General features: G+C 40.2%; 2 protein-coding genes and 1 pseudogene across 4 annotated transcripts in view; 1 reads left to right on the top strand and 2 right to left on the bottom strand.

The window, feature by feature from the left end:
- LOC137615274 (histone-lysine N-methyltransferase NSD2-like) overlaps positions 1–21,376 on the top strand; it is a 521,040-nt gene that overhangs the window by 41,268 nt on the left and 458,396 nt on the right. For all 3 annotated transcript variants that reach the window (XM_068345003.1, XM_068345002.1, XM_068345001.1), the window contains exon 2: positions 1,374–1,467. In XM_068345003.1, the coding sequence (XP_068201104.1) occupies positions 1,383–1,467 (85 nt within the window). In that variant the 5' untranslated portion in view covers positions 1,374–1,382. The remainder of the gene's footprint in view (positions 1–1,373; positions 1,468–21,376) is intronic.
- Positions 13,769–14,250, bottom strand: LOC137615497 (uncharacterized). The gene is given in 2 exon segments (XM_068345419.1): positions 13,769–13,977; positions 13,980–14,250. Coding segments are annotated over 2 exon segments (480 nt in total).
- LOC137615496 (piggyBac transposable element-derived protein 3-like) lies at positions 14,473–20,508 on the bottom strand (annotated as a pseudogene).

The following is a 21,376-nucleotide window of genomic DNA, read 5'->3' as shown; positions in this document are numbered from 1 at the left end:
AAATTAGCCCGCCAGCCCTGTCCCCCAAGAAGTCCTGCCAGAAAGCAAAGTGGTTGCTCAGCCCAGGTGTGTGAGTGAGCGGGGTAGTTCGCTACCCCCAACCCCCACCTGCTAACTAGTGGTTGGGGTGATTATCCCTCGCTAAAATTATCATGGCTCGTTTTAAGGCTTCGCCGAAAATGTATCTCTATAAATAGCTGCAGGTTTGTATGTTATGAAAAATACAAATTACCGTATTTCCCGTGTCACAAGATGCTACAAGTGGTAAGGCACTCCCTTAAATTAGCAAACCTTTGTTTTTGAAAAAAAAAAAAAAAAATTTAGGATTTTACAATTCTTAGCAGCAATTCCTAGTTGGCGACTAGTGAGATTTTTGTCTGGCTCAGTATGTTTTCATGTTGATGGTGTATTATGAAATGTTTGTTAATATTAATTAGTTGCACATGGGTTATCCCGATTTAATTACATATTCATTTAAGAAACCACTAAACTAGTCATAGTTACCTCCACAACTACTCGTTTAGTGTTCCAAATGTTTACATGAAGGCAGTGTTGCTAAAGGTTGTTTATCAAATTTTGGTAAAGAACTAAAATACCGGTAATATTTTCCAAATTCCTTGTATAGCATACACATTTTCACACAAACTTAATTATTGATCAAAGAAGTCGCTAGAAATTCCTCTAGGTGGAATACTTTTGGTAGTGTAATTGACTCTAGGTCTAGTTTTCTGCTAATTTGGTAACACTGCACTCAACTAACAGCGAGATTTTTTTTTTTCAAGGTCGTATTCAGCGACTGTCTATTTGTATTATTTTGGAACTCTGGCAACAAAGTCATTATCAAAATATTGCTTTATTACAAAATATCAAAATATGAGAAAATAAATACTACATAAACAACTGATATGTCATAGTGTTGTCTGCTAGGAGACCACTAGTTGGCATGTTTCCTTGTAGAATGGGTTTAGCTAGTCATCAACTGATTACCAAAACAAATAACTTGATAATGTACTACATTAAATGAAGTGCAATATGAAAATAAACTTATTTATTACATATGAATGAAAATTGTAGGTTTATAGTTTATTTCTGGTGAGTGATTGCTTGTACATCATTATTTGGGTGTTTTAACATTTGTCAAACTTGCCTATACAATTTTTTCTTAGTGGTAAGATGCAGGGCGATTTTTGGGGGCATTTTTCTTGAAAAAAAAAAGTGCATGTTTTGAGATGGGAAATACGGTACTTATAAATTTGTAATTTGTCTTCATATTGCATGTAAATTTTTGTAAGATGCTTACATAATAAATTGTACTGAAATACCAACTTGCAGTACATGAAGGATTTCTGTATTTTAGATGCCTTATATTTCAGGGGATAGCGATGGATTGTGATGCACCGCCCCCCAACCAAACAGGACGGCTCGGGGGATACAGTTCATCCGTGTCTCATCATAGCAGTTCAGCTGGTGAGTGATATCTTCCCACCCAAGGTTATTAGTGGTTCAAAATCAAACCAAAAATTGTTCTGCCGCTATTGTATGTATAAACTTTATGCCCTTTACGTAGGGAGTAATATTATTTTGTCGATAGCTGAAACTAGGTGTTGAAGCTTTTACGAGGTGTAACTACCCTCTGTTAGTGAAAGGACTAGCACGAGTAGACCAACCACCCCACTCACACCAGCACTAGTAAACAAATGTCACTTTATTTTGGCTTGGTAGAGTAAAAATGTACTCTCTCCCGTCAAAACCTTTTAACCGGCTCACAGTTGAAAGGTACTGGCCTAAAAGTTTAAAAATAATTTTGTTTCTTCAGATGGTGACCCCAGACTTCCTTCAAGTGTGGATTCTGACACTTCACCTAGCAAAGCAATGGTGGCCACCGGGGGAAAGTCTCCTCTGTTGCCGCTTGTGGCAACTGCTTCCTTCCTTGGGGCTTTTGGGTTTTAGACACAAGACTTACCTGGTGGTTATATATACAGTGGTACCTCTACATACGAATGTCCAACATACGAATTTTCCAACATACGAAGTAAAATTCGACCAAATTTCTGCCTCGACATCCGAAGTGTTGCTCCAACATACGAAGTAAACATTACGCCATTGAGCGTCGAGTGCTCAGTTCTCTGTTCTTGTGTGTATCGTGTGGTTGTCCTCTGTTTGGTCTGTTATTAACAGTGCTTATTTTCTTCCTTTGCTCACATTTCCTTTTTGATTTTACCTATAATCATGGTGCCTAAGAAGCTAAGTTTCAGTACAGGAAGAAGGCAATTCTTTCATAAGAATTGAAGCAAGAAATTATAGAAAAACATGAGAGCAGTGTGCATGTGAGTGATACTGTATGGCTAAACAATATGGCCGGAATAGGCCTATGTTCTCGAGGATCATCAAGCTGAAGGCAGCCATTAAAGCAAATAACCATCGAAGGGGTTCACCATTATTACAAGACATCCTAGCAATACCCTGGAAGAGATAGAACGCCTTTTGTTGATAGGGATAAAGGACAAAGAGATTGTTGGCAACGATCATTTGTGAGAAGGGCCAGCGTGATGAACAGAAAGAAAGAAAAAAGTGAAGCAAAGAAAACCAAGATAGCATTAACAAGCTCTTTTAAATAAGACTTCTCTCTTTTTCTGTTTGTCTCTAAACATAGCATTAACATGTTCTTTAAATAAAATCTCTCTCTCTCTCTCTCTCTCTCTCTCTCTCTCTCTCTCTCTCTCTCTCTCTCTCGTTCTTCTTCGCTGTTATAGTGTTAGATACGTCTATTATTTTTTTTTCCGAGAGAGAGAGATTAAACAAAAATTAGTTTAGAGTACATATGATTTTTAACAGCGTCAACGAGTTGAAAAACAAATGTAACTAAGAAAGTAATAACAGCTAATCTGAATTCCTTTATTAACTAAAACAAATATTGATACAAACACACTCGTGTGCGTATGCACAAACACACACACACCGGTGCAAGAATTGCTACGCAGTAAGAGAGACGGTAGGGGAGGAGGTAGAGATGGTGACTGCGATAACATACCGTAACTCGTCACTGAAAGTGATGAAAATAAAAAATAAAATAAAAAAAAATGTAAAAAATATGAAATATAAAAATAAAAAAAAAATAAATAAGCTAAGTTAGATTAAAAATTCCGTAGTGTAAGTTACAGTATGTTATCGCAGTCACCATCTCAACCTCCTCGCCGATCATGTCTCCTCGTGCGTGTGTGTGTGTTTGCGCATACGCACACGAGTGTGTTTGTAATTCTCTCTCTCTCTCTCTCTCTCTCTCTCTCTCTCTCTCTCTCTCTCTCTCTCTCTCTCTCTCTCTCTCTCTCTCTCTCTCTCTCTCTCTCTCTCTCTCTCTCAGAAAAAAATAATAGACGTCTCTAACACTAACAGTGAAGAAGAACAAGAGAGAGAGAGAGTATTTATTTAAAGAACATGTTAACACCATGTCTACCTTCTCGCCGATCGTCCGTCTCCTCCTGGCGTAGCAAATCCTACACCTGCGTTGGCCTGTCTCTAAGGTAAAGTGGCAATAAAACACATTTTTTATTTATTATTTCTTTATAATTATCTTTTTTACATGTTTCTTTCATATTATGCAGTTATGTTATTGTTATGTGTAATTATGTGTAGCCATTTATTAAGGATTTATTATGGGTTTTTAGGCTGAGGAACGAATTAAATGAATTACCATGTATTCTTATGGGAAAATTCGTTTCTACATCCGAAGTCGGTTGTGGAACGAATTAAATTCGTATGTAGAGGTACCACTGTATAGCTTATGTCCCTGACGTCACGGCAGAAAAATTCAAAACTCACTCCAATCGCCGATTGGATAGCCAGGTGTGCTACCCATGCGCCCCTGGCGAGGTACCCGGAAACCATTCCCTCGGTATTCATATCTTCACTGCCGCCGCTAGCGGTAACATTGGTTGGATATTCTCTTTGCGTTTTGACTGATTGTTGCTATTCCTTTGGTGAAGTACAATAATTCTGGTTTTTGACTCTCACTTGATTGATTTTTCGTTTGGATACTCTAGTTATATGTTTGGATATTGATTTTTTGACCCTTGCTTGTATTTGATCTCTCTGTCAAAGTTCAAAATGGCTACCCCCTCTAGTGGTTTTAGGGTGTGTGCTAGTGGATGAAAGACCCGTTTATCTAAGGCCTCCATTGTTCCTCATTCATTATGCATTAAATGTAGGGGTAAAGCTTGTAAACTTGATGATAGGTGTGACGAATGCCTTATTTTGTCTGATCATGAGTGGCTTAATTTTGATCGTTATATTCGTAAGTTAGCTAAAAATAGGGTAAGATGTAGTTCTTCTCTCTCTTCTAAAGATTCCTCTTCCTATGTCACTGTTCCTATTCCTTCTCCTGTAGTGGTAGTTCCAGATCCCGGTACGAGTACCATGAATGAACCAATGCTTAAAGATATGATGTTGGCTATCCAGGCGTTGGGTACGAAGGTAAAGTCTATCGCTGCGGATAGAACGCAGTTAATGGCTGATGTTAAACATCTAAAAAGTGAAAGTGTTATAGGTACAGTGAGTGTTATTAGTGCTGTGGAGGGTACGCCTGCTCGGGCTTGTCGTTCTCCTAGTCCTGGACCTCTTACAAGCTCCCCAACCCCTGGGAGAAGGAATGTCGAAAGACGAAAGGAAACGAGAGGCATTACTTAACGAGCAGACGTTCCCTTGAGCGTTCATGATTTTTCCCAGGATGTTCGCTCTTACCCTAGTAAAGGCGAAGTTGAAAAGTTTGGCTCATCATCGGAGGATGATTTACCTAAAAGAGGTTGGAGTCAAACTTCTAGACCTCTTAAGAGGAAAATTGACCTATGTCCTTCCAGGACATCGCAAGCAGGCTGTAGTCATTGGAACAGTCCTGAATGTTTTTCGTCTGAAGGAAGCTCGCCTGCTAGGACATTATTTGAAAATAGTCCTGCTGTTGAGCAATTATCCGACCTGGCCGTAACATCCTTTCATGCTCCTTCGCCTCCTTCAGATTGGATCTCACCCCTGTTTGCTCTAAGCGTTTTTTGAGCGGTGGAGAGGAAGAACTTGCGATTAGTGTTTCGCAAGGCACTAATTTTAAATATTTTACTTAGCCGGTGGAAATATATATAGCTAATGTCTCCGACGATCGGCAGATTCAAAACTCGTGGGCGATCACTATGCTGGTTGGCTGGGTGTACACTAGCGCCAGCTGTCGGCAGGATACTAAACATATTCCGATAAGCTCCAGTTCTTTTCTGCCGATTGGAATGTCAACATTGGTTCCGTGGTTGCGCTGAACCTAAAGTTTTCTGCAATTGGTGAAGTACTTGTTAATGGTTTTTTTGCTTTCATTGTGCTGGTTATTCTTTGAATACTCTTGAATCCCTTTTTTGATTTTCTGTTGCTGTACTTTGCTTGTTTTTTGGATCTCTCTTTGAAATTTCCATAATGGCTGACCCTTCTGTTTATAGAAAACGTTCAAAGGATTGTAACAGGTGCCTTCCAAATGCTTCCATCGATCCCCACTCTATTTGTGTTAATGTAGAGGCATCAGAACCCCCTACTTGCACTAATGAACCTTCTCTTAAAGATATGTTGAAGGCTATTCATGCTTTGGGTGAAAAGGTCGAATCGCTGGCCTCGGACAGAAATCGGCTTATGTCCGATGTCAAAATTTTGAAAAGTGAAAGTGTTAAAGTGAAAAGTGGTAAAAATGTGTTCAGTGTTAATGCGGAGGGTTCGTCTGTTTGTGCGTGTCGCTCACCCAGTCCGAGACCTCTTTCAAGCTCCCCAGCTCGTGGGAGAAGGAATGTCACAAGACCAAAGGTAGCAATAGTCGTTAAACAACGAACAGACGTTCCCTCAGAGGTTACAGACGTTGCTCCTCAAGCACATCCTTACCATAAGAGAGGCGAGACTAAGTTCTCCTCGTCTTCCGATGCCTCGTTTGTAAAGAAAAAATCCTGGCGTCAGGTTTCGAGACCTTTAAAAAGAAAGTTAGTTCCTTCAGAACAGAGTATCCGTCCTGGCTGTAGTCATTGGAGCAGCCCGGAACGTATTTTTTCTTCAGAGGAAGGTTCCCCGATTAAACGTTTATATTTAACGTCTAGTTTTGGGGCTCCGGAGGCCCCTTCTAAAAGTCACGATCCCGTTGTGCTTTCTGGTCGTTCCAGACGTGAACCTTAATACTGCGACTCGTTGATAGTGCTGACGTTTATGAACAGACGTTCCCGAGGTCGAGGTCTGTTCCGAGTGGTGTAGATCCTAAACTTAGTGTTTTGCAGGACATGCAGTCCAAGCTGTCCTCCTTAATGCAAGCTTACGGTCCTGCTCCTGTTCGTCAGGAACCTTTGCTTGCAGTACGTCACGGGTCTTCTAAACGAGTGTCAGGTCTTTAACCATCTAAGCGTGAAGTGTTACGTCATTCCGATGTTAACCCCAGTGTTAGCTTTGCGGCTAAGCGAGATTCAGATCGTAAATTTCGACGTGACTTTGAACGTCAGTCTGTTCAGTCTAACCTTGAGTTTGAACTGCAGTCTCACTATGACGTTGAACGGCAGCCACCGCAGTCACGACGTGACGTCGAGCGTCAGTCACGACGGGACGTTGAGCTGCAGTCACCGCAGTCACGACGTGACGTTGAGCGCCAGTCACTGCAGTCACGACGTGTAGTCGATCGACAATCACTGCAGTCACGACGTGACGTCGACCCTGCTGCCTTAACTTCTTCTCAGATACAAGTCGATGTAGGCTGTCAAGCTTTACTTTCGCGACATACGGGGATTTCTCCTTCTCGTAAGGATATGATTTTATCAGATGAAGTTTTCTATGAAGAGGAAATTGATGATCCTCTATCAACTAATGCTCCTTTAGGGATCCTTTCAGAGGAAGAAGGACCTAAGGTTGTCCAACAATCCCTTGATTTTAGAAAGATCATGAAAGACTACGCTCCCCCCCCAATGTTAAGCCTACTCTTCCGTCGGGGTCGGAGCAAAGTCCAAGGCAAGTCTCTCCTGCAGGTGATCACCTCTCTCGTTTGCGAGAGAGACAATTCTTCGGAGATCTTCCAGAGAGCTTCCTGCTAAGCAGTGTTCCCTGAGGAGGATCGTCATCGTCATCGACGAGCTCGCTTAGTTCTTAGTCCTCTTCGTCGCCTCGGACATACTCTTTTGCCTTTGGCAATGAGATGTCTGTTTGGCTTGTCGTCGACATCTATCGAACGATCCCCTTTAGAGGATCGTCACGGAACTCACCATTCGCCTACTTCTCAGCTATTGCCTTCGTCATGATATCGTCAACCAGATAAGTCTCAGCAGTCTCGTCATTCATCTTCTAGTTCCCTACCCTCGCCTGTCACTGGATTCTCCTTGGACTTGCTGTTCGGTAGCCTTACGGTGTTCGCCTGTTCAACTATCTTCCCCGACCATGTCCATCGAACTGCTTTTCGTGGCTCGCCGTCGCCTATCGAATCTGGGTTTCCTGACTTGCCATCGACGACTTCGATAATGTAGCCGATTGCCAATCTTCATTCTCCAGCTCACCGATCGCTGATCACCAATAGTCAACTTGGCAATTGCTGGCTCGTTGATCTCCAGTCTCGCGCCGATCTCCTTCTCGCTGATCGCTAATTGATAGCTCACCGATCGGTGACTTCTAGCTTTCCAGTTGCCAATTTCCATCTCGCTGATCATCGAACCATATTGCTGTTCTTCAACTAACGATTGTTGATCGCCATCTTGCCGAGCATCGTCTCGTATCTCCGCTCGCCGATCGTCACCTTCCAGCTAGACCATTTGACAGCTCGCCTATTTTCTGCTCGTCGATCACCAGCTTGCTAACTGCCACCTCACCGATCCTAAGCTCAAAGATCGCTGATCTCCGATTCCCCAGCTCGCCAATTGCTGATTCAATGGCTAAACGATATACAGCTTCTTACCGACCGCATTGATTGCCGATCAGCGTTCGACGACTCTTCTTTCGCCGTTCTTGACAGGCGACAGCCCTCCATTCGTCAACTTGACGTTTGCTTATCTGCCATTCACTATTTGCCAGCTCAAGATCGTCTTCTCTCTCTCAGGCTTACGCTACTTCGGTAGCCCTCCCACGTAGAGTTGAATTTTAATGCAGATTTCCTTCTGGGAACATAACCCAGCACTTTCCATTGACGACTAGGGGTAATGCTTTGCTTGAGGGTTACCCTAGGCACTTATTACCCTTCTCGCCCTTTGGGTTTGGTTTTTTCTCTTAAACGGTTTCTTCGGTTCCATACCTTTTCATCACCTGCGAACTTCGAAGAAACTGCTGTCATGTTGCCAGGTTTCTTTATCAAATCCTGCACGTTCGCAGATGTTCATCCCTCATGAATGTACATGCTTCACCTTCAATTCATTCCTACTACAGGAGGAGGCAGAGCCCTGGAATCTGTTCCTCCCTCTGCATCGGGAGGCACAGCCCCATGGGGTTACCTCCCCCCTCATTCTCTCATTTTTAGAAGATTGAATTCATTACTGTCTTAACGTGACAGCTATGGCAATTTAGTTGCTAGAATTCCGGTCAACACTGGGATAGGTGACCCACTAGAACACCAGAGGTTGTCGTCTTGTGTACTTTCCTCTTAATGAGAGAATGCCTTGATGAAGTCATGAGCTTCAGCACGACATATCATTCCTGTGCTGAAGCTTGGTGACTGGCAAGAGGGCTCTTGAAATGGGGAATTTTTTTTTCTCAGTTTGCCTTTAAATTTCTCACATCCTATTTCTATTACTTAAAATTGTTTCATTCTTCTTCATATTTATCAACTGTCTCCAACCTCGCTGTCAAAATTCTCTTACCATTTCACTGTCCAGCATTTCTTTTAGAGGACATCATATCAGTGATTGAAATATTTTTTTTTAAATTAATTTTGCGAGCTTTGGTGGTCTTTCCAACTACCAGATAATGTTTGGTCACCTAGGAGTGTCAGTCTTTTTATACTGGCATGCAGGTCTATTCTCGAACAAAAACTTGGCCTTCTTATTCCAGAGGTTGGCTGGTTTCTTAGAGATAGGACTCTCGGCATTTTGTCCCGTTTGCTTGCCACTATGATTAGAGTGGGGATGATTGTATTCTTGTAATGCTGTTAGTCCCATCAAGCAGGTTTGGCATACACTTGAGCCTCTCTAATGAGAGTGGTACCATCCCTTTGTGGTAGGGTAGGGACAATTAGGGAAGCAGCTCTTGCAGGTGTCATTGGTGTAGAAATTAATTCCATGAAAGGTGTATAGGGTCTTCTTTGGGATTTGAGAAAGTCTTATTATTTTCTTTCCCTTATACTTATTTTTTTTTTATTGTTTTTCATTTCATTGTCATTATTATTACCTCTTCTTTCCCCCTTCAAAAAATTAATGAGGAAACTTAATGTTCCCTCTACCCCTGGATCAGATATAGAACCCCAGACACTATTGATGACCTTAGCTGATTTATTTAAGAAAAATTCTGTTGAAATAGGAACAAAAAAGGACCCCCTCTACTAATGTTTCAAATCCAAGTGAGTCGGGTAACACAGGGAAACTTTGAATCCTTCATGTTACCCAAATTCAAATAGATACTGATTATGATAGGCTATGGCATTCATGGCATTAATGCAATATGTAACATCAATATTGAAAATTAATAACTGAAATGTCATGGGTGCCCTTTGTGATAAAATAGGATATAGACCTGCTGGATGGTTTGAAAAAGATGTTTATTAACTATGCCTTCCCAGAGAAAGCCAAAACCACCAATGTGGCTTGTTGCCAAGCTTAAAGGGAGTACTGGGAATTATTTTAAAAATTGCAAACTATTTCAGAAGAAGGTAGGAACTATTGCACCAGGTGATATATCTCGCTTTGGAAAAAATAGCTTCCTCATCCGTGCCAAATCATTCACGCAATTAGAAATACTGTCTAACCTCAAGACAAGACTATTATATGTTAGATGTCAGACCCCACCTAAATTTTAGTTACAGAAGGGGAGTAGTCTTCAATAAAGACCTCCATGAATGTACAGAAGAGGAAATACTGGCCAAGTGTCCATTAACAGTGTGAAAAGCTCATAAGGTTCCTGGGACGTCAATAATTATCCTTACTTTCCAGGATGCTGATGTGCCTTGCACAGCGTTATTGGAAATGAAAGAATTGAAGTTAGACCTTTCAAATAGAAGCCACTGCAATGTTTCAATTGCTTCAAATTTTGACACCCTTCCAAAGTTATCAAAAATGAAAAAAAATGTGTTGCATTTATTCCAGATCTTGTTCTAGATCTTACCATAAAGATTGTACACTTGAGGCCAGGTGTTTGAACTGCAACTCAAACCATAAATCCACTGATAGGAGCTTTGAGCTTTATAAGTTAGAAGAAGCTGCCCTCAACAAATCCAGTGTGGGACATACCAAAACACTACTGAATAAACCAAACCTATGCAAAGGCATTAAAATTAAGAGAAAATATACCACAGGAGATATCAAACCCACCTAGTGCCAGTAGTCCTAAGAAAAGAAATACATCATCTAATGATAATAGCGTTGCATGATGAGGTAAGCATGTTGCCTTTTGAGGCTTTGCCATGGTGTATGAAAGCTTGGACATCGTCCATATCTATACAACCTTCATCCCCCATTACCAAAAATAGTACTAACCTCACTCAGGCCATACCCTTTCCTGATTTGATGGAGGTTCCACTCGAAACCATTACCAGGTGCACCTGTAGTGGGGAAGATGCAAAAACTTGGTAGCTCGCCTCTGCATCCTATGAATCGAAAAAGAGAGAGACTGCCATCTCTCTCATCCCCCTTCCATAAGAAACAGAGTTATGAATTTAAATAAATATGATGTTTTGTCTGTTGATGTTTCAGATCAACCAGAAGACAATTTAAATGAATCAGAAATTAAAGTTGAGGTCCACTACTCACTCAACAATTAGATCAAAAGGACAAGAAGAAAATTGCAAGCACAAAACTCAATCTATCAAGACACTCATAAAACTACCAGGAAACAGTTTTAGATAAAAAATTGCTAATGGGAAGACTTCATCCAAAGGGTCTTCCAAATTATGAACCATAGATTTTTCCTCCATTTTGCAATAGAATTGTCAGGGTTTAAGGGAAGGGCCAAATATGAAAAACTTAAGCTCCTCATTCATGAGCAATCGCCCATGATTATATGTCTACAGGATAGCAAACTTGATGATAATTCTCCTTGTCCACACGAATGTATTAGTTATAGGACACCATATGATCACCGAGTTGGGAGCCATGGCTGAATTCCCATATACGCTCTCTGTACTTGCCTCCAAATGATAAAATTTGTGTGATAATTTAGTAGAGGTGATTCAACAACTCCTTCTACCTTATCTTTTAACTGGAGATTTGAATGGTAGACATCCTTTATGGGGCGATGTTTTAGCAAACACTATGGGCAGTATTATATCATCAATTGTAGAAAAGGAGGATGTCCAACTCCTTTGTACAGGGGAGCCCACGCACTTTCATGTTCAGACAGGTACTCTATCATGCATTGAACTTTCAATTGCAAGCTCTAACTGCCTTCTTGATTTCGATTGGAAGACAATAGAGGATTGGCATACTAGTGATCATTATAAACACCAACAATGGTCACCCTTTACAAAGATCACTGTGATCGAATCTTGACAACGCAGACTGGGTTAAATTTCATGAGCTAAGTGAAATTGAGGGGAGTGTAGAACAGTTTAAAGGTGTCGATGATGCCATAGACTTATTGAATCTAACTCTTTATACAGCAGAAGTCAATTCAATTTCCAAAACAACAGGGTTAATGAAACAACAACCAATCCCCTGGTGGTCTTTAGAACTAACTGCCTTGCATAGAGCCACAAGGAGGTCCTTATGTCGATTGCATAGACACCATACTGAGGAGAATTTGATTATATATAAGAAATGTAGAGCACAGTTCCGTCAAGCTATGAAAGAGGCTAGGCGTCAATCTTGGGTGTCTTTTGTTTCCTCCATTAACAGTAGAACACCCCCATCTTCTGTATGGAGGAAAGTAAAAAAGTTAGCTGGCAAATACACCTCTAACCCACCACCAGTGTTGAAGGTGAATGACCAGTATGTAACTGAAGCAAGTGAGGTTAGCAATGCCTAGGCTGATCATTTCTCAAAAGTATCATGCAAGTGTGAAGGAGCTCTTGGTCACCAGTATAGGAGCATTGAAGAAAAGATTTTAAATTTTGTAACAAGAAGGGAAGAGTCATACAATTCTTCTTTTATTGAAAGAGAAGTTGATTCTGCACTTAATACTAGTAATGATACAGACCCTGTACCTAATGGAATTCCATATGCAATGATTAAACATGTACCTGTTAATACAAAGTTGTTTATTTTAAGCATTATTAACAGAATATGGCATGATCATAGTTATACAAGTGTTTGGAAACTAGCCATTATTTTAGCCTTTTAAGAACCCAGTAAGGATAAGTTTTTATTTGCAAACTATCGACCAATTGCCTTGCCATCTTGTTTATGTAAGATTATGGAGGAGATGGTCAATGCAAGACTGATGTGGTACCTGGAAAAGAAGGGTATTTTATCGCCTATCAAGTGTGAATTTATAAAATGCACTTGATGACTTGACGTGTTGATATGACTTAAGTCCTCTATTTGTTGAAGCCTTTACTTCCAGATAGCACCATTCCTTTTTGACCTTGAAAAGGCATGCGTTACTACATGGAGATATGGTACAGTATAGTTAAAACCATTCATGATTTGGGATTACGAGGAGAGCTCCTATTGTTCATTCAATCATTTATTTCAAGGTTTTTTAAATGAGTGTGGGGGAAGCTCTATTAGAGAGGAAATGTCTGGAAGGAGGAGTTCCCAGGGTAGTGTGCTAAGTGTAACCCCATTTGCACTAGCCTTAAATAAGATATCTTTCGTCATTCCTCAAGATATTCTCTCAACCCTATTTGTAGATGATCTCTATATCATTTGCTGGAGCTAGAAGGGTAATGGTTGAGAGAAAACTACATCTCACAATTGACAAAATTATCCAGAAGGCTGATAGAAGTGGGTTTAAATTTTTGATAAGCAAAACTGTTGGTGTCCATTTCTGTCGTGTTCGTGGAGTACATCCAGACCCGGATATATACATTAAAGGATGTATCCTATGTGTAAGTGAAGCTAAATTTCTAGGGTTGATCTTTGATTGTAGGCTTACATGGGTTTGTTACGTGAAATCCTTAACCCTCTACTGCCCAATTTTTTTTTTTTTAAGAAAAAATTTTCTCCCTTTTCAATATTTTTATATAGCACCAATATATACTCAAGTTTGTTTTTATTATTCATGTTATTATTATATAATTAGAATTAGAGGACTAAATAGTCCACTCGGGCATCAGAACAGCCAATCCACTCTACAGCCTTAGTAGTAAAATTCTTAAAACATAGGTTATTATCAAACTACTGTACTTGTTTCTAATTTTCTTAATATTTCATTGTAGAAAGTTTATACATGAATTAAGTGCATGAATGATAAAAACTAGCTGCTTACCTATCAATATTTTAGACAGAAGACTGTTAATAATCAATTAGTAATTTAGTGTTTCAAATTTTCACCTTGTAATTTTCCTTGAAATCAGAGTATAATTGAATAATTAAGAATATTATGACAATAACTTCAATGATATATACTGATTAAATTTTTTAATTGCTTCTGCTTTGAATGGAACACTGATACAAGATGTAAAACGCCTTGTCATCTCATATCCTACTTAGGGTGCGTGAAATTTTAGGAAACAGTTATTCTTATTGAGACACAAGTTCACTTTACATTTCATGCACAGAATATTTGTTTTTCCTCTACATCCTGGATTCTTGCAAATCCTCCTTATATTATCATCACATGGGAAATGTCCTACAAGGTCAGATCGAATTGGTTTATCGAGAATTGCCTGTGCAGGTCATCCTATCTTTTACTTTGAGCCTCCAGGCTTGATGGTCTGCCTCTTTTTAGGTTTCCTGAGGACTTTCCTCTTTTCATGAAAGCAAATGCAACTTTTAGTTTGAAGACTGCAAGGGGAAGGATATCTGGCTTTGGTATATGAAGATTTCCAGCATCTCGTCGATATAGTAGCCAGTTATTTACTATTACCTTATCAATCATGTGGAAAATAAGACGATGGTAGTATTTCGTGGACCTTATAGTTATCCTGTATAGGGAAATGAGGCAGTCTACCAAGTCTACTCCCCCCATTGACTTGTTATACCGCAAATTAATGTCTTGGCAGTTTACATCAATCCTACACTTGAGTTTTCTGTCATACTTGAGACCTTACTGACGGGATTGGCTTTTGCGAATGTTGACAATTTTAGTATCGTACCACTTGAAATAGGTAACCTCACATCCTTCACCTGGACTTCTTAGCTCTTCATACGAGCCTTTGCCTTTTTTCATTAAAGCTTTCTCAGCATCCTTCTAATTTGTTTTTCTTGGCAAGCGAGGAACACGCACTGTTCCACAACACTAAATGCCCCTGGTAGACAGGTGCTGCATTAGCAGCACAGAGGTAAACCAATTATCAAAGAATAAAAGATGGTTGCAGTTTGTAGGGATTACTTGAGCCAAATGTAATGCACTATTGGCATTAGCACCAAAGTAAGGAATATTTTGGTCATCGACTGGATAAATTTTCCCCGTATATGGCATAAAATCATAGGTCATACCCTGACTGTCTGCAAGAACCATAAACTTATACCCATATTTATGGGGTTTACTTGGTATATACTGTTTGAAACTGCTATCTCCCTTGAAAGGAGCAAGCTGTTCATCAATGCAAAGATTTTGAGTCATTGGTATTTGCTGAAACTTACACCTCAGTTTATCAACAAGGAGCGAACTTCGAATAATTTGTCCCTGTTTCCTCTGGGATTTGAATCGAGGATCATCGAATTATCCACCATATGAAATTTGGATTTTATTTCCTCCCATCTGTTACGACTCATAACATCTGCAGCAATTTCTTTAAGAGGACCCAGCTGGGTTGACCAATGCATTCTGATATTAGAAAGTTTACTTATTGAAAAATAGATATTCAAACCCAACCATTGTTCTAGTTCATTATGGTCAACATTTAGTGGTTTGTTCGGATTTTTTTAATTACATAGAGATTTGACGGCTACAATAGTGTCCATAGTGTCATCATCAAGGAAGTCACACATACTGGAATGGCTGCTGTAGGTCATCATTGAATATCGGATCTTGGTCAAGATAATCATGTGATGAAGATACCTCAGAATCAGCTACCTTCCATGAAGTAGAAGAAAGTTTTGATTTACTTCTTACTTTCCTGGTAGAGGCTCCTGATGATGATGTTCCTGGTGTTTCTGAAGTGACACTTATTTCCAGTACAACAGTGTAATTTTCATCAAAGGAATGAGGAGTATCCTCAATTCCAGCATCTAATGTGGATCTATCTTCAAGCAAGGGAGCTTCCCCTCTTCATATAAAGATAAATTAAGAATAAATTGAAGATAAATTGAAAACACACTGTGACTTTAGTGTTCAACTATGTTCCCTCTTCCCCAGTATAGTCAACAGCCCCTTTATTCTACATTAGGCTTAACGAATTACCAACAATTTCAGGTACTGATGACTTTTTTTTGTTTTTATTAAATAACAAAGCATTTCAAAGATGACAAAAAAGTACTCTTTAGAACCAGCCTACCAGTCTCTATATCTTGATGAAAGTCTTCCGATGTAAGAGGTAGTTCATTATTATCATCAAGTTCCTCTTCACTTAGTACTTCACCTACCTCAATTTCCAGAATGCATTCCAAATTTCGGGTAGCTAATTTGTGCAGCCTTCTTCTTTAGAAATTAGATTTTAGAATATCTAGACAAAGAGGTAATTTAGATAGTCAAAAAAAAGGAATGATAGTGATGATGGTTAGTATGTAGTGGTTGGTGAGGTGGTGGTGTTAGATATTGCTTTAGCAATGGTGATAGTGGTGGCAAGATGTTGGCAATGATGTAAAATAATACTATGTGTACATAACAATCTCTATATTTGAGAATATAAGATAATATATTAAAAGGAAACAACGTCTTTCTATACTATGCCCAGTTGGACTAATTAGGCCTATAATTATCAAGACCCCATGTTCCCAACTGAACTAAAACGTCCACTAAATAAAAACAATAATAAAACACAAAGCAAATAGTATTTACATGTAACATTGCTTTCATATGTAAGGTATCTTACACCTTTATCAAGAAATAAGTTTCAAGTAACTCTACTCATTTTGTATTTCATCCATTTTGAGCAAAAAATTATGTAGGATGGAGGATAAAATCAACACATCCTCTCCCTCTGAAAGATTGTTTATTACTGGTGCTGGTGTTGGTAATAAACGGAGGAGTCATTGAGGAGGAAGAACTAGTAAGAGGACGAATTAGTCAATGTGGGCAGACTAAGTTACCAATCTGAAATAACAGCATTACACTTGTATTTTAATTAGCAGACAAATTCGTCTGCTTGGGCAGTAGAGGGTTAAAGCTTAATGTCTTGAGGCTCTGAATCTTTTAAAAAAAAATGTGTTCCATACATGGGGGGGGGGGGGCAGACTGTAAAATTATACAAGGCCTTAATCCTTTTTCAAAGATTAGTTATGGCTGTGAAATATACGCCTCAGTCACCCCAAGCCAATTAACCCTTTTACCCCCAGGCTATTTGGAACTTTCCAACCCTTAACCCCCAGGGGTTATTTTTTTTCAAGCACATTTTGTAGTATATTTTTTTTATATTGCTCTAACAGCCTTAATTTTCGTCATAGAGAGGTCAGGTTGGTCTCATTCTCTTGGAAAATGCCTGAAGTTTCTCAAAAAATTATCAAAAATATGCAAAAAAAAAAAAACATGTAAATAACAGTTTTTTGTAAGGACGTACCGGTATGTCCATGGTGGTAAAGGAATGAGTTATGTGAAACGTACCAGTACGTCTTTTGGGGGTAAAAGGGTTAAAAGGTTTAGATTATATACACCGTGCTGGTATCAGATTGTCCATAGAAGCCTTTAGAACTTTGCCTATCCCAAGCCTCCTTGTTGACGCTGGAGAATTGCCTTTAGACCGTTACAGGAAGTCTTCTATTGTTCGGTATTGGTTTAGGTTGCAAAGACTTCCTAATTCTTTAGCCTGTCAGACTGCAAACCTTGTAAGGTATTGTAGATATTTTGAGTTGCACCCAAAATCTCCTCTACTTTATGGTTTCCAAGTAGAAACATTAGTAGACAGTTTAGATATATGTAGGTAGAAATAAAGTGCTCCCATGTAGGATATCATCAACCCTTTCTTGGAAATTACCATATATATGTTTTTGTAGATATTTTATTGGTATAAGAAAATAACATGATTGACTACGAAGCCAGGTTGCTCTTTATGGAACATGTTGAACAACACAGGGAATAGACTTTTATATATACTGATGGCTCCAAATCTGATGATGGCGTTAGATTTGGATTATATGGTAGTGCTTTTAATTGCAGAGGTGTAATTCCTCTAGCATCCTCTATATTTATTGCCAAACTACATGGCATACTAACTGCTTTTGAGAAAATCGTGTTAAAAGACGAGGGCAATTTTACCATTTTTAGTTATGATAGAACTGTCTTGCAAGCTATAGTAGTTTTTAATTCCAATAATCCTTTAGTTTTTAAAGCTAATAGAGTGGCTTTTTATTATTGTACTGAGGGGTATAACAGTTCGATTTTGTTGGGTTCCGGCACACGTATGTGTGTCAGGAAATGAGAAGGCAGATTCACTGGCAAAGAATGCTGCAGCTGAGTTGCTACCAAGAAGGTATCCCATTCCCAGTAATGAGTTATTACCTACAATTAAGAATTTAATTCATAATAATTGGTAACAGCATTTGGGTAGTTTAGTTGAAAATAAGATGAGGGAAATAAGTAATATATCCACATGGAGGTATAATGGGATGCCCCGAAATTGGGAGACTACTCTTTGTCGTCTCCGCATTGGTCACACTCGAATGACGCATGAGTTTTTGTTGGCTGGCCAACATCATCCATATTGCGACGACTTTGATACCCCAGACAGTGAGGCATTTGTTGACTGTACACCCCACTTAAAGCACATAAAGAAATAGATATCTGTTCGAGTCTCGAGGTGAGGATGGCAGGTTCATCCTTGCCAAGATTCTTGGACATGTGTCCTACCATGCTAGAGGTAATTTTAACTTTACTTCAGAAGCAGGTCTTCTGAAAGCTGTTTAACTTTTAAAGTGACATCTTTGTTTTTATGGCACTATTTGAATATTCTTTTATTCTTTATTCATGATAATCGATATGGCTGTCAATGATCTTCGATGCCAGGATGCCTGAAAACCTCAAATTATTCATTCATTCATTTATTCTTGTGTGCATCTAGTCTCTGTCAGCCTATACACCCTTGGACCTTTGTGTGAGCAACTTCAGCTTCCCTCTGCGAAATCCTTTCCTGAAGAAACATATTTGTCCAACCCTTCATGAGACTTGGTCTTGTTCGTAAACTCTGACAATGACTCTTCTGTAACCGAAATTCTCCCTTCGGCGGGAATTGTTTGAAAAGAAGATATCTTTTCTCATCCTAGAGCGAGGTTTTTCCAGTAAAAGTAAAACCCCTTCTACAAGCTCGAAATACTCGGCTCATGTTTTTCACTAAGGACAGAGTCCATATCCAACTCAAGAGATACTCTCTTGTCTCTTCCATTCTCCTTTAGGAGGTGGGAAGTGGGCTCTTTATCATCGCGAGCAGAACAAATGGTTCAGTTTACCCAAGCAGTTTAGCCTTCCTCTTCAGGATCGGCCTCGGACGACTGGCTGATCCTAACAGCCTTGAGCTCCTCTGAGACATTTCCTTGAGTTTATCACGACTAGAGGATTGGAGTAATCTCAGAAGAGACCCGACTGTCATATTGAATACGGATGTCTATAGACATGGTCATCATCCTGCAGAAACTTGCACAGTTTCAACAAGACTGTATCAGTCTCCATTGAATCCAACCTCTTAAGGAACAGTCAGATCCCTGGTCCTTTGGCACCAGGTATCTTCCTTTCTCTATGATATCCGAGCAAGAGACTATCCTGATTAGGAGTTTGCCTGGTAAGAATCTCATCCAGGGAGTTGATCTCCTCGGTTCTCTCTACTGATGCATCAAAGAAAAGGTTGGAGCTATGCTGTACCCTTGGCCTCTGGGCTGTGGTCAGAGCCCGAATGGGATCACATCTTATACCTCTCAGAGATGAGGGCAACCTTCCTGTGGAAAAGAGGTACCACCCCCCTTTGAGGGGAACTCCGTTTGAGGTCTGACTCGCTTCTCATACAAAGCTCCGTGTTGACCTTCAACTTGGTCTAAAACTTGGGGATGGAAAACACGAGAGTACAGCCAAGAGGATCTCCTCTAGGTGCTGGAACTCTCCCTTCCGTTGTGGGGAGGATTACCTACTACGGCAGCAGATGTTGATCAGGTCTTTCCCATCTGCGGAAAAGACTTCCCTCTCCCTTTGGTCTCCCCATTGAAGGATTCTTCCAGCAAAGAGAGGGATTCATCCACTCCCCTGGCAAGGGAGTAGTTCCTCCACCAGCAACAATGCAACAATCTTCCTACTTGCTCGATGGATCGTTGACAGTGGTAGCAAATGGTGGCCGCCTTTGCCATCCGCGAGAGAATCTTACTTTTCCTGCTTGGTCTCCCCTTCGGGAGAGTCCTCCCATGGTAATGGGTTCGCCCATTCACCGCCACTCCCTTCAGAGCAGGCCTCGGCATCAGCAGTTTTGTCTTGTTAGAAGACTCGTCTCGCCTACTAACGTAGATCCTGAAAGATCCTTCGGGAATTGAATTCATCAATTCCCCGACTTTGATCTTCGGGAACAGGTTATCAGACTCGTCTTGCCTAGCAGACTTGTCCCGTCAGCAAGATTCGTCTTGCCTAGCAGACTCTTCATGCCTAGTCAACTTATTTGCAACTTTCGACGGGGATCCCAAGAGAACCCCCCAGCAACTCTTAACAGCTACATGTGAACATCTTCCACAAAATATTAACAGCTGCGACTCCACACGTGGAGACTATCCAACCCCTCCTCTCTCAGGTAGCAAAGAGAATGTCTGGATACCTGGATAGATCTTTGGCTTCAGCCAATTCAGGTTAAGTGGACTGTAAGTTGGTACTATAGAAGGAGTATCCCTCTTCTTCGATACCACTATGCCAGTATTAGGGTTGTTGGTCTCGGCAAGGAAAGGCCACCGCTAGTCCTTGAGCCTCGCCTTCAGACTTGAAGGAATTAACCTCTCCACGTCGGCATTGCCCCTAATACAGAGTTTTGAGCTGACGGACCCTTAATTGGAAAGGAGACCTCGTTCCAGGAATTCAAGCAGTAGAGATTTCCTTACCCTAATGACAGGTCTTCCGCTCGTGTTGGCTTCTGCTAAGAAAGTTGGCTAACCTTGGAACACCCATAATGTGTCTCATTCATGACGATGGGCCAAGTAATGCTCGTTATAGTTTCTGGCCATTCAGATCACAGAATCTGAACCCTTTGTCTGGAAGTCCTTTGCAGCATCAGCAATGATCCAGATCAACTGTTACTATGCCAAAGAGAAACTGGAGCCCCTTCCTCGAGGAAACTATGAGAGCTCACCCCTAATGTAAACACTCATCATGAGCACGGTGAAGGTCAAGAGGAGGATCAAGAACACCTTCACAAGGTCATTGACCTCGCACTGAATCCAGAGCCTCCTCCGACACTTCGACCTAGAGTGTGCAACATCGAGAGTATTGCTACGTCCCTGGCTTTCAAACGAAATTTTTCTGTGGCATAGGTTTTACAAGCAGGTGTGTGAAAGTGTCTAATGACCTGGAAGACGTAGTGGTTTGCGAACTGTTGCCAGATGTAGCACATGGCCTACCTAGTGTTCGAATGCCGACCACACCCCAACTTCTCACTACTAAAACAAATATGATGGAATACCCAGAGATCTGGGCAAAAGAAAAAGTCAAGAATGAACTGGGCACTGGGCACGACCCCTTAATTTTATGCTTGAAAAGAACCTCAGATCACCAGGCTCTTTGTGGGCACTGGAAGAACCATAAGGAAAATTACAAAGAACTATCTTTTCATTCTTGTTTGGAAAGTTTTTCTATGCTAAAATTACTATTTTGTACAGTACAGTAATCAAAATAGTAATTTCAAGATATAGATCAGAATTTTATCTTTTCAGTTTGTTTTTGGTCTTAGTGTTTGCAGTTATTTCTAGAGATAATTAGTTTACTACTACAGCAATTATAAACGACACTTAATGGCCTTGTAATTTTGGTTTTCCTTCTC

The sequence above is a fragment of the Palaemon carinicauda genome, chromosome 21 (genome assembly GCF_036898095.1).
Source record: "Palaemon carinicauda isolate YSFRI2023 chromosome 21, ASM3689809v2, whole genome shotgun sequence".
In the NCBI taxonomy this organism is placed as follows: Eukaryota; Metazoa; Arthropoda; class Malacostraca; order Decapoda; family Palaemonidae; genus Palaemon; species Palaemon carinicauda.
Note: the sequence above shows the minus strand (reverse complement) of the source record. Positions and strands in the feature narration are given on the sequence as shown.